The sequence below is a fragment of the Capsicum annuum genome, chromosome 3 (genome assembly GCF_002878395.1).
Source record: "Capsicum annuum cultivar UCD-10X-F1 chromosome 3, UCD10Xv1.1, whole genome shotgun sequence".
NCBI classification, from domain to species: Eukaryota; Viridiplantae; Streptophyta; class Magnoliopsida; order Solanales; family Solanaceae; genus Capsicum; species Capsicum annuum.
The window spans coordinates 22,819,280-22,832,511 of record NC_061113.1 but is presented as its reverse complement, the minus strand read 5'-3'; the positions used below and the strand labels follow the sequence as shown (position 1 = coordinate 22,832,511).

The following is a 13,232-nucleotide window of genomic DNA, read 5'->3' as shown; positions in this document are numbered from 1 at the left end:
TTTTAGCCCTACCAGACACTTGTTCTTCCCTACTTTTGACAAAAGAATGAGAACGTAAGTTATGTCTAACAGGATACAACAATATATCATATCACTTAGAAAATACAAATAAGCTTAATAAAAAGAATTAGCATTAAGTTTATTGCATACAAGATCGAGAAAATAGTTTAAAGCTTACGAATTCTAATATTTTCAATCTTATGAAAAGTTAATCCACCCTAAACAATTTTCAAGACTCCCTGTTCCAAAACTCAATTCTTCTATAGCACAAAAACAAACTCATTCATAACACAAAGAAAGTTGATTAAAAGTAATTCTGAATTATTCAAAATAGGTCAATTCTTTCTCTAAACAATATTTCATAGTTGATCAATTAGCTCAAAAATGCAATGAAATTGAACAAATAGCTCAATATACCATTCTTCTATAACACAAAAACAACCCATTCTTCTACAAGACTATACAAAGAGAAAATAGTCAAAAGTATTAAATTATTCAAAATAAGCCAAATTTATCTCTAAGAAAGTATTTTATAGTTGGTCATTTAGTGCAAAAGAGCACTCCAGTTGGACTAACCGTTACTCCAAAACAAAAATTTAGAAAGTGGGTCAATATTGGGTTGAATAAATTTGTATTTTCCATAATAATATCATGAAACTAGAATCAAGAAAACATTAAATAAAATTATTAAAAACTATGTCAAATGATAGAATATTAGTACAGTAGTTATTTATTATTACATGGAGAATAATGTTTCCCAGTCAACCATTATGTACAACAATTATCATTAGTAGTATCATTTTGTATTAATAAAAATTCTTTTTTAAATATATGGTTATTAGTTATTACTGTACAAGAACAAGCCGGCCACCGCCGCCCCAAACATCCCTACCGTCGGCGAATTCACCACCGTCACGGCCAGCTTTCGGCACCGTCACAATTAACTCACCGTCAACAAACACCGCCGTAGCCATCTCCGGCCTCGTCGCCGCCGGCAACCTAAACCGCCACGTGTCCACGTTCAATTCGTCCAACAACAACAACTCTTCTCCTCCGCCGGCCAGTCCGTCACCGCCGCCATTCCTCACCACAATCTTCGTAATTCCCGTATGTATCTCCACCGCCTGCACCCTAACACCTCCTGCCGCCGCTCCACCGTTACCGTCAAGTTCCATCTCCGCTACGAAACGGAAGAATTCAGGTCCTTCTTCAACCGCCACGTCAGCATCGGAACGGAATGGAAGTTCTAGAACCTTCCCGAAAACATGAGGTAATTTTCGTAACTTCTTCAACGGGTTTCCTTCCATAATTGCAAATAATTGTTGTCGTTCCGCTGAATTTATACCTTCACGTATCGCAATATTACGTTTCAAGGACATAGGATGGATCCTCATGCTCTACGAATTTACCAAAATGCCCCCAATATACCACCAATTCTTTATCGAAATTACAGTTTTGCCCTGATGTAAAAACAGATTAACGTAAATTAACAATGAAGAAATACTGATGATCAAATGTAGAAATTATGTCAAATTGGATCATGGTAAATCTGTATGGGAATGAAAAAATGAAAGAAAGAAGAAATGAGAAAGAAAATGCAAATGAAATTGAATATATAAAAGAGGGGGTATGTATATAAATAGTAATATATATTCAATTACATGTTGCCTCAGCAAATAGGGATTTGGACTTTTTGTTCAACAGCTAGATGGAGAAGAAGAAAGAAGATCATATAAAAAGGAAATGAATTTTGGAGACACAGATGAAAGGGAATTTGGAGTTTTTTTTTTTTCTTTTGGTTAATTGTTTTATGGGTATTAAAGTTTTGCGGGGAAATGAATTTTGTTTAAAAAGTTAGGAAGGATAAGTCAAATCTTTTTTTTATAGGGTGAAAATTATTTCCCCATCAAGTTTATTTTAAAACTCAATGTCCCCCCTCTACTTTTGAATAATAAGTATTCTCTTCCCTTTTAACTTGACAATTTCAATTGCAATTTTATTCAAGTATTTATATATTTTTATTTAAATTTTTTAGTTTAATCTTTTTAATGAACTTGTCACAAAAGCTAATGTTAATTTTTATGATTGTTATTTTATTGAGATAACTCACAAGTATTTTTCGTCTCCCTTCCCCCTCCCCTTCAACTATATCCAAAGTTGTTATGGCATACGTAAATTTTGCGGAGGTCATATTACCCCCTAAGCTCATTTTTTTTTTTGTATTTATGCTCTTTTTTGCTGACCAACGGTCAAGTATCAGAATTTTTTTGTATTCATTTTGCGTGCTGACTTGGCCAAAAGAAGTACAAAAATATTTTGATACATAACAGCCAGATCAGCAAAAAATGAGTTTAGATGGTAATAGGCTTTCCTTAAAGTTTAACTGTGCCATAGCAACTTCAGGTATAGTTTAGGGGTGTAACGCCCCAACTTTAGATAATGAGTTCCACATCAACAAAACGCTGAGTCCATGAGGGGTGTATGTAACACCTCAACTTAGGATAAGGAGTCCCACATCGGCAAAACACAGGAGGGATGCTGAGTATATAAGTAAGCAAGTCTTACTCCGTCGTGATGCGTTTTAAAGCCGTGAGGGCTTGGGCCGAAGGCGAACAATATCACTAGTGGGTTGGGGAGTTTCAGGGGTCTCTCGGGCCTTGATGTTTTGGGATGCCCGTCGCGGCCAGAACCCCGGCTCAGGTCGCGATAACCTTGTACCTTATCTTTTATTTTACATGCATTAAAAATGTGTTATATATATATATATATACACACACACGAACATGAGTTTTGATATACTTTCTCGGTTTTTTTTTACTTGTTACTTTTTATTTTTTCAGGTCAACCTACATAAATTTTGATCAATATTTTAAGATATATTTTTTCATTTTATTAATATGAAGAAGGATTGTAACTTATAGCATTTTCATATATTTTCTAGTCATCCAAATTTTAAATTTAAATATTAAATTATACATCTTAAAATGTTGGTCAAAGTTCATGCAGGTTGACATCAAAAAGCGAAACAATGACAAGTAAAAGTAAACAGAGGGTGTATATATTTAGGGGTCGTTTGATGTGAGGTATAAGGAATAAGTAGCCCCGAGATAAAATGAAGGATTATCTTATCCCATATTTGATTGGAGGTATGAGTCAATACTGGGATAACTTATCCCATCATTTACATCATAGTGATGAGATAAGTTATCCCAGATAATTTTGAGATAATTAATTTCGAAATTAATTATCCCGGAATAACTATTTCCCAACCAAACGACCCCTTATAATATAAGTAAACTTTTAAATTAATTTAGTATAAAATATATCTTCATTTTTGCTATATGTTATTATATTACATGCATTGGAATATGCTTATAAAGTTATTTTTATTTATTATTTTCACAAGTATAAATAGATATTACAGTTTTAATTATTATTAAAGTTGAGGGGAAATTTGATTTTTAAAGTAAAGTTAAGGGGGGAATGATTTTCACCCTTTTTTTATTTGCTGAAAATAATAAATTACAATTAATTTGCACCAGTTAGTATCTAAATTACAATTAACTTTTACGATATAAGTTTATGTTTTTCATCCGTTCATATATGATCTTATCTGACTCGCTCGTTAGTCATATTAAAGATAAGATAGATATATATACATACATTTTGAAAGTTGCATATTATATATTTTCTTGAATGAGAAAAAGTCAACCCCAGTGATTTCGATTCGGATTACACCATTATCCCACACACTGCATCTTCAGCATATATTAAGGTTGTTAATTTGATCCCTTCCTTTTACAATCCTGTAGTTGCTAATTGCTATATTTTTTCATATTACGATTTACAATAAACCAAATAATGGAATTCAATTTGTGTGTTTGACAAAGAAGGAATTAACAAAACCATTATTTAGTTAGAGGAGACACCATAATTATAATATCCTTAAAGATAATAGATTAGTTGTCAACAACAGCATAACTAGTGTAATCCCACGAGTGAAATCTGAGAAAGGTGGTGTGTACACAACATCACACCCTACTTTGTAAAGATAAAAAGCTTGTTTCCGATAGATTATAGATGGATATTAGTGTAAATTGCAATATCCTCCTCTCGTACTAGATCGCTGGAGCATTTGAGATATAGGATAGTAAAGAAACTGTACATTGCGTAACAATGAAAAAGAGAAATTTAACAAAAGAATTTATAACAAATGGATATAAAATGCTGCAAATTGACAACTCAATCCTGTTGGTAATGCATTTCATCCTATATTAAAATTTTTGCTAGCTACTCTCTTAAGTTAATCCATAATCCAATTCTACTAAATATGTTTATGATCACAAAAGCCACCGAGCCAAATATATAGACAACCAGCTTCAGATTTTGCTGCAGATTACATTTAATAGGGCATGCAAGACTCGTCCCAGAGGACATATCAGTTCAATCTTGCATTCATCAAGGTTGGCCAATTACAAACTTCAACCTTCCACGTTCACATGGCGATGCATCCTACGCCTGCCATGAGACCGTCTGTGGCTATGTTTACGCCTTCTAGGCAGCAGTCTTGATGCTTCAGTGCGGTGAATCTCTTCGGCATTCACTTGATATCCGAGTATGCAATCAAATGGGTCTTCGGTTGACTCTAGAACAACAGCAGCACCAACACCATTCATCTACAATTTTCAACACACAACAGCCTTGTAAAAGTAACTCAACTGATTCTTCTATAATGAAATATGACAGACTAAAATTGATTTGTTTTTGATAAGACAACAATGGCAAGGACTTTTTATGCTCTTATTTACGCAGAAGAGAGCCCCCAATTTATTCTATTGCTCTGCCGGAGAGAGCAGTGCATAAATTTGACGATCTTAACCAATTCCTACTACGTCCTGGAAGCAACGGAAAGGTCCCCTAGCCCTAGTAACCTTTGATTATTTTCAATACTACTCCCTCCTTTTCAATTTGTTTGTCTGGCTTTAACTTGACAAAAAGTTTAAGAAAGTAAAAGACTTTTGAATCTTGTAGGCTTAAACTAAAGATATGTCGAATATACCAAAATGTCCTTCAATCTTGTGATCTTAAACATGCCGTGTGGGGAGTTGGAATTAAAGAGTTGCCAAAAAAGGAAAGAGGTATTCTTTTTGAAACGGACTAAAAAGGAAAATAAGAAAAACAAACTGAAATGGAAGGATTATATATCAAAGTAGCAGAGGAGTACTCACATTAGTTTGCTTTCTCTCAAGATTAGTATTCCTCAGATCAGTATTCTCCAGATGGGGTTTCTTACTGGAAGAGTTGTCACCGTCTGTCCTATGAGAAGAAAATATTTCCCCATATGTACCCCGGAAACGCCACCTTGGTTTTGGCTGGTCTGTTGAATCATCATCATAAACATTTTCAGAGTAGAAGTATTTGGAGACATGCTGCAATACAGGCGGATTACGCTGGTAGTTCTTCAACATTCTATCACGAGAAAATACTACATCAGTACATAGTTTTAGATGAATCATGCTGATACTTCAATTTAATCGTGAAAGAATACTACATCACTAGTTCATACATGAGATGAAAGAGATAAATAATCGTGATACTATTCACATAAGGAAGTACAAGGACAAGATTAATAAAAATTCCACGAGTATCAAAACTTTATTTTTAAAAAAGGATTATTGAAATCTTTCCTTTTTAAACATAACCTTCTGAACCATTTTCTTTTTGTTTTTCATTTTCTGAACTGAGCAACTATAGTCTATAAAATGCTCTTGTTATCAGTAGACAGCAGCTGAAGACTTTCTGAAAATAATTTGGTTTCTTTGGATTTACCAGGTCCTCCCACACCCTTCACCAGTATAATAGTATGCCCACACCAGGATACCTATTTTGTGCGAGTTTCCCATTAATTCAGTTGTTCAGCAGTATAGTTTAAAGATGCATAAAATTCACGAGTTTAATAATTAGGAGCAACTATTCACTTGAACCAGACACACATATTTGAAAGAGAGACTAGGTATGCGGTCAATCCCAACATGAGGCAATACTATGAAATAGATGAATCAAGCCTTGAACCAGGCATACAAATGAACAATCTACTCTTTCTTGCTTTTGACTGGATGTCTACAACTTCCATTTTTCTACATAATTCTCTGTATGTGTATATATATATTCTTATACCATTAAATTACTCTATTTCAGTTGCTGTTTTCCTTTCCAAAAAGGTGATCAGATTTAAGTTTTCAGCCAGATTTAGCATGCAGACCAAGCATACAGCACCATCCAAACCAGGGCTATATAATATTGTGCTCTTTTTAATTAGTCCAATCATCCAACATTCCAGTTAATCTAAAATATGAATTGAGATATAGTGATGCTTAGTATATTTCCTCACATTCTGGATTTCCATGCACATTTATGTATTTTTTCCATGACGAGTGTGCATATTGGGTCTTTGTTGACAGGGTACGATGATGTGCATGGTGGTTTCGGTTTTGGTGAGCGGAATGAAGGAGGAACTTCTCTGTTGGATTTTTCTAGGGCTTTTGGGTTGTGGATAGCAAATTCGAGCTTTCCGAAGGAGGATCACCTTATTATGTTTCGTAGTTCGGTGGCCAAGACTCAGATGGACTTTTAAAGACTGTAAAGTCATACCTAGTGAGAATCTCTCGTCTCAACATAGGTTGTTGGTGATGGACTTGGTTATCAATAAGGGCAAAAAGAAGAGAAGTGGGGAGGTACGGCCCAGGATTAAGTGGGGTAGCTTAACTTTGGCTAGTGCTTTGGAGATGGAAGAGAAGTTGAAGAGTAAGGGGGCGTGGGAGAGTAGAGGGGGCATGGATAATATGTGGGAGACGACTGCCAGTTGCATTAGGGAGACCGCTAGAGAGGTGTTGGGTGTCTCGAGGTCGATCTGGCAAACATCGAGGAGAATGGTGGTGGAACGAAGAGGTCAAAAGAAAGGTGGCGTCTAAGAAGGTGGCTTATGCTAAGTTGGTTGGGAGCAAGGATGATGAGGACAACAGAAGAACAAGGAGGAGTATAAGGTAGCTAGAAGAGAGGCTAAGTTAGCGGTTACGACGGCTAACACAGCAGCTTTTGAGAGTTTGTATGCGGCTTTAGAGGAGAAAGGTGGAGATAAAGAAGTTGCATAGGATGGCCAAGGCCAGGGAGCGAAGGGCTCGTGACCTTGACCAAGTGAAGTGCATCAAACGAGAGGATGGTATAGTGTTGGTTGAGGATGCCCTCATTAGGGAGAGGTGGCAGTCCTATTTTCATAAACTTTTGAACGACGAGGGGGACAAAGGTTCTGTGTAGGGAAACTTGGAGATATCTGAGGAGGGTCGCGATTATAGTTATTGTAGGCGTATCAAGGTTGAGGAGGTCAAGGGGGCTATTCGCAGGATGCGGCGGGGTAGGGCGACGGGGCCAAACGAGATTCTAGTAGATTTTTGGAAGAGCACTAGCGGGGCAGGTCTGGAGTGGTTGACAAGGTTGTTTAACATTGTTTTTAGAGCTGCTAAGATGCCTGAAGCGTGGAGGTGGAGCACGATGATTCCAGTGTATAAGAACAAGGGAGACATTCAGAGTTGTAACAATTATATAGGTATTAAGTTGTTGAATCATACTATGAAGGTTTGGGGAAGGGTGGTAGAGTTGAGGATGAGAAGGATCGTGACGATCTCTGAGAATCAGTTCGGTTTCATGCATGGTCGCTCGACCACTGAGGCCATTCACCTTGTGAGGAGATTAGTGGAGCAGTTTCGAGAAAGAAAGAAGGACTTGCACATGGTGTTTATTGATCTAGAGAAGGCTTATGACAGAGTTTTCATGGAGATTCTGTGGAGGTGCTTGGAGGCTAGAGGGGTGCCCGTGGCGTACACTAGGTCGATTCAGGATATGTATGATGGTGCAAAGACTCGTGCGAGGACGGTAGGGGGAGATTCAGAGCACTTCACAGTTTTGATAGGGTTGCACCAGGGATCAACTCTTAGCCCATTACTATCAACTCTTAGCCCATTACTATTTGCTTTGGTGATGGATGTTTTGACGCGGCATATTCAAGGGGAGGTGCCTTGGTGTACGTTATTTGCAGATGATGTGATTCTGATCGACGAGACTTGGGGTGGAGTTAATGATAAGTTGGAAATTTGGAGACAGACGCTTGAATCTAAAGGTTTTCGGTTAAGTAGAACCAACACTTGAAATTCTCATTCAGAAGTCCAGAACTACAAAGCAATTTGAAATTCTTGAATTTGCTCCTTGGGTTATAGAGGTAGCTGTCACAAAGGATATCATTTATATTAATTAGCTCCCACACTTTCACATGGTACCTCACTCTAACACTAAAGGTGACAAATGATAACCTGTTAGAACAATCAGGCCAACTGATCAAACTAAGAAAAGGGTCAACTGTACAAAATTGGTTAGATATTCACCTCCCCCCCCCCCCCCCCCAGACCAACCAAACCCACACCAGATTTTACATATCCTACTTTGACTTGTAAAAGTTATTGAGGTAGCAGTGAACTGAACTTTTTCTTCTGTACTAGCATGGGGCCTTTGTTACTTTCTCCGAGAATAACATATTGACAAGTACTCAAGATCCCCTTGGGAGCACATTGCTTAAATTAAGTAAATAAAAAGTTCCTGATCTGTTTTTAATTCTATTTGTTGGAAAATGAACCTGATCACGAAAGTTATCAATGAAAGAAGACACATTTTGGGAAAAAAAACAAAAAGAAAATAGAACTTTCAATGTAAGTAGAGCAAGTAAAACTATTTTTTGATAGCAAATGCAATTATTCAGATTATATTTTGATAACCAGAGCAAGTGCGATTATTCAAGTGTTCACGGTTAAGTTTCATCGTACAAGTGCGATTATTCCAAGTGTTCAAGGTTAAGTTTCATCGTACAAGTGCGATTATTCAAGTGTTTAAGGCTAAGTTTCAGCGTACTAAGTCATGCATGCATTCCAAGTTTCCAACTGTCTAGCACTTTCTTCTTTAGGGGTAAAAGTGGCCTCTTTATTTAGCCCAAAAATCAAAAAGTACAAGAACTGTGTTTGAGGACCTACATTTCTCCCAACTCCTTTTGCAGACGAGTTCCATGCTGAGAGAGAATAAGTTCAACACCTGAATCCAAAGACTTGGCAAATCTCCACTTGCCAAAGAGCCAACCAGCACCTGGAGATAGAAAAGTTGAAAAACTAAGCAATACACTTAGGAAAATAGCTCTCCTACTAACTTGAATGAGCTTTTGAACAAAGAATCCTACATGCGAGAGAGAATTTACAAGTCTCCAGAGTTGCAAAAGCCCTTGAAATAGTATTTTTTTTCTTTATTCGTGTAAAGGCTATTAGGTTGCTTCTGGAAATGTCAGACCATTAATCAGAAAGCTAATAACTAAGAACTAAAGAAAAAAGGACAGAGACAAATGAAAGTGAAACTGGCTAGTCAACCATTGGCACTATATTTGCTATCTACTGCTGCATGATTGAATTAATATTTGAAAGAAACCTGCACAATCACGTGAGGATGAAGAGATTTCCATCAAGAAGTGGCAATGAATGATCAAACAATTAATTAATTAAGAAATAACGAAAAGTTGTTGCCATGTGACCAGGAGGTCATGGGTTCAAGCCTTGGAAACAGCCTCAGGCAGAAATGCAAGGTAAGGCTGCGTACGATACATCCTTGTGGTGGGGCCTTTCCCCGAACACCGCTCATAGCGGTAGCTTTAGTGCACCGGGCTGCCCTTTTTTTTAAGAAATAACGAAGATCAGAACTAAGCCAGTTAAATTTGAATTCTTCTTTTAGCTTTTATGCAATACTAATGAATTTTTCCATTTTAAAAAGCTAATGTGAATAAATTAAGCACTTGACAGGCATCCATCAACTGCTTAAACAACAGGGAGGATCAGTTTTTTAGTTTCGGAAAGGGAAAATTGAAGGTATCTTCACTGTTAATGGATGTTTTATCTGTTTATGAATGAGTTGAACCAGTAAGCACAAAGCCCCTGGAAGCAGATCAGGAATTGTAAAGCTCCTGCTGAAGTTATGTGCTTTTTATGGTTGTTTGCCAAGAAGGCTTGTTTGACTCCAGAAAATTTACAAAAGAGAGGCATACAACTTTTTATAATAGATATTATCCCTGTCGGAATAGTTCTGAAGGCATCGATCACTTTTTATACATTGCCATATTACTCACGAGTATGCCAAGATCAACAGGAGAATTCCTTCTTTGCTGGAAAAGCAAAGGGCTGACAAACATTTGAAGAAGACTTGGAAGTTGGAACACCATACTAGCAGCTATTTGGTGGTGTATATGGGATGGAAAGGAACAGAAGACACTTTGAGGATCAGAGAAGCTCAATCTAGAGTCTGGACGATCATATCTGACTGCATTCTTATGATTTCATTTTGGTGTAAAGTGGAAGCATTGAAGATACTGAATCGCCATTACATTTCATAAGAAACTTTTGTATGGATAGTCACTTAGTCAGGGCTGTCCTCACAGAACCTTCTTAGTCTTGTTTTTCCTGACATCAATAATACTTCACTATTCGGAAAAAGAATAGAATAAGGTTGAGGATGAGGTGCATTTTTACTTACCTACTGCAAGGCTGATGCGGTTTAGGTTATGCAGCCTTCGAGTAACTTCAACAAAAACAAATTGAGATAATAATGTTAGGGGCTTTAATTCAATTTCAAAAAAATATAGGCCTTTAATGAACAATAAATATGGGGAGGAAAGGCAATCACAGAGCTAAGCAATATATAAAAAGGTGAAAAGGAAAGAAGGAAAAGAAATTGCCACCCTGAGCAGCATATATTTATAATGAAAAATTTAGAATTTGCTCCTAAAAATTGTGAAATAAGTCATCCATGCCCTGTGTTAAAAGTTTGATCCAAAAAGAACTTCATAGATTTCCAAACGTACCATATATGCCCTTCATTTCTAACGGAACTCCAGCTGGCATATTATCTATGCTGGCCATTTTGAATTTCCTTGTAAATGAGACATGTGGAGTGGGGGGGTGGGGGGCGGGGGGGTGAGGAAAAAATTCCAACCTCACTTTGTGAAATTAACCATCTATGCACCCATTTTATTATTAGTCAACGGGCATGGTGTCCAGCAACAACCACCACGCCTCAGTCCCAAGTCCCAACTAAGTGGGCTGAGTATATGAATCCCCACTTCTTTATTTAAGTTCATTTCATATCACCATCATACTAAATAAAATAAAAGTGAAAAGTTAAGTTACATATACAAAATGTAAAATAACAATAGAAGTTCCCTAGCACGTCTAAAACCTATTCTCAACTAGTAGCTATCACCTATATGATCTTTTCTTTCATCGTGTTGTATAGCTGAGTCTGCATTGATACCAAGGGTTTATGGATCTTTTGAGACAACTTCCCTTCATGTGATTTTAAGTCTACCTCATCCCCTTATAACACTTTCACTTACCATTATCTCACACGTATAGACTGGTGCATTTGCAGGTAGACGCATGACATATCCAAATCATCTAAAGCGCCCTTCTCGCCTTTATCCTCAATGTGTGATACTTGCACCTTTTGGCTGATGTTGTCATTTATAATTTTATTTAATCTTGTATGACCCCAAATCCATCTGAACATTTGCATCTCCGCAACACTCGTATTGTGCATGTGCTGGACCTTCACAGCCCAACATTCACGACCATATAATGTTGCTAGTCTTATAGCTGTCCTTTAGAGCTTACCATTCACTTTAATAGGCATCCTTCTATCACATAACACAGCGGTAGCACTTCCCCATTTCAAACATCTAGTTTAAATTCTATGAGTAACACCTTCATTTATCATTTCACTCTCTTGATAACAACGAGCCTAGATATCTATATTGCTGTATTTTGGCACCACAATCCTGTCTAGTCTCACTTTAACTTCTCTCTTCTCGTCGTGAGTAAACCTACAATGCATGGTATTCAGTTTTACTTCTACTTATCCTGAAACCCTTCTTTTTTTTTTAACTTGGTAACTTTCTAAAGTGATTCTCCATAGTTCAAACTTTTGGTTGATACCCTTGCTAATTTCGTCAATTAACACAATATCATCACCAAATAGTATACAGCATAGGACCTCATCTTGTGTTTTGTAGGTTGGCTCGTCCAGAACTAGGGTAAATAAGTAGGACTCAATCTCAATCCCGTGTAAGCCTATTTTAAAGGAACTCCGTTGAATCACCTAATATTGTTTTCAACCTAGTGATATCTCCTTCATACATGTCCTTTATGACATTTATATATTTAATATGAAGTCCTATAAATTGGAAAATGATGTAAACCCAATTCTTATAAGTTGAATATCATCAAAATGAATCCATTTTCTCCCTGTAACCAGTACTGCCACCATCATCTAGCTTTTCGTCGCCACTACAACTACTCCAACCACCTCCCTCAAACTCGTCTTCCCTCTTCCTCCATTTTCCAGCAGACCAGTACTGTCACCATCCTCTGCCTTTGCGTTGCCACAAAACTACTCCAGCCACCTCTCTCAAACACATCTCCCCTCTTCTTCCATTTTCTTTTTAAAAAAATAAATAAATAAATAATGTCTTCCCTCTTCTTCCATTTTCAGATAGTACGACCTTACTTTGTAGAAAAAATGAACTAATGTATTTTCAACCTCAATATTTGAATACAGCCCATCTAAAGGTTTTACAATCTCATACAATGTCAAGGTTGAATATTTTCTTGTTTGGGGTCTTATTGGATTTAATCATCATTGTTGGGATAAGCCGTGCCAAATTCATAAACAAGAGAGAGTCCAAACTTTAACAGGTTGTATCACAGCCATCAATGAAACAGGTTGAGAGTGACTGTAAATCTTTCTATGACTACTGCAAGTTGGAGATTTTTTCCTATAGAGCTGATAATGTCCGTCATGTTCAGAAATTAGTTCTCAGAGACCTAGAGCGGATAATAAATGTGGCATGTCCAACTTGCACAGTCGATTTGCAAAACTTCATTATTTTTGAAAAAAGTTGAGTGGGGTGGTGAAAGCTCTTTAGTCACCGGCTATGATGGGGGTGGTTTCGTTGCTAAATAAAGATAAGAAATAAGATAGTGGTATGGATGACTTACTTAACAAGTTCAGAAGCATATTTGGAGTTTTTTCCTTCGCTTGTTTCCATGGGTTTCACTTAGATGGTAATGCAAAATGATAGGCATATAAAATGCACAGCT

General features: G+C 36.9%; 2 protein-coding genes across 2 annotated transcripts in view; both read right to left on the bottom strand.

The window, feature by feature from the left end:
- Positions 1-663: 663 nt before the first annotated feature.
- LOC107866450 lies at positions 664-1,912 on the bottom strand. The gene is made up of 2 exons (XM_016712507.2): positions 1,662-1,912; positions 664-1,460 (listed from the first exon to the last, which is right to left on the bottom strand). The coding sequence occupies exon 2, from the start codon at positions 1,392-1,394 to the stop codon at positions 846-848; it is 549 nt and encodes a 182-aa protein (XP_016567993.1). The 5' UTR covers positions 1,395-1,460; positions 1,662-1,912; the 3' UTR covers positions 664-845.
- Positions 1,913-4,190: 2,278 nt separating this feature from the next.
- LOC107864135 overlaps positions 4,191-13,232 on the bottom strand; it is a gene marked incomplete in the record, with an annotated part of 13,041 nt that continues 3,999 nt past the window's right edge. The window contains 4 exon segments of the mRNA XM_047409192.1: positions 4,191-4,676; positions 5,229-5,469; positions 9,075-9,183; positions 10,612-10,656. Of these exon segments, the coding sequence (XP_047265148.1) occupies positions 4,482-4,676; positions 5,229-5,469; positions 9,075-9,183; positions 10,612-10,656 (590 nt within the window).

Excerpts from the sequence above, each read along its gene's own strand:
- LOC107866450 (XM_016712507.2), bottom strand. The coding sequence starts at position 1,394 with ATGAGGATCCATCCTATGTCCTTGAAACGTAATATTGCGATACGTGAA.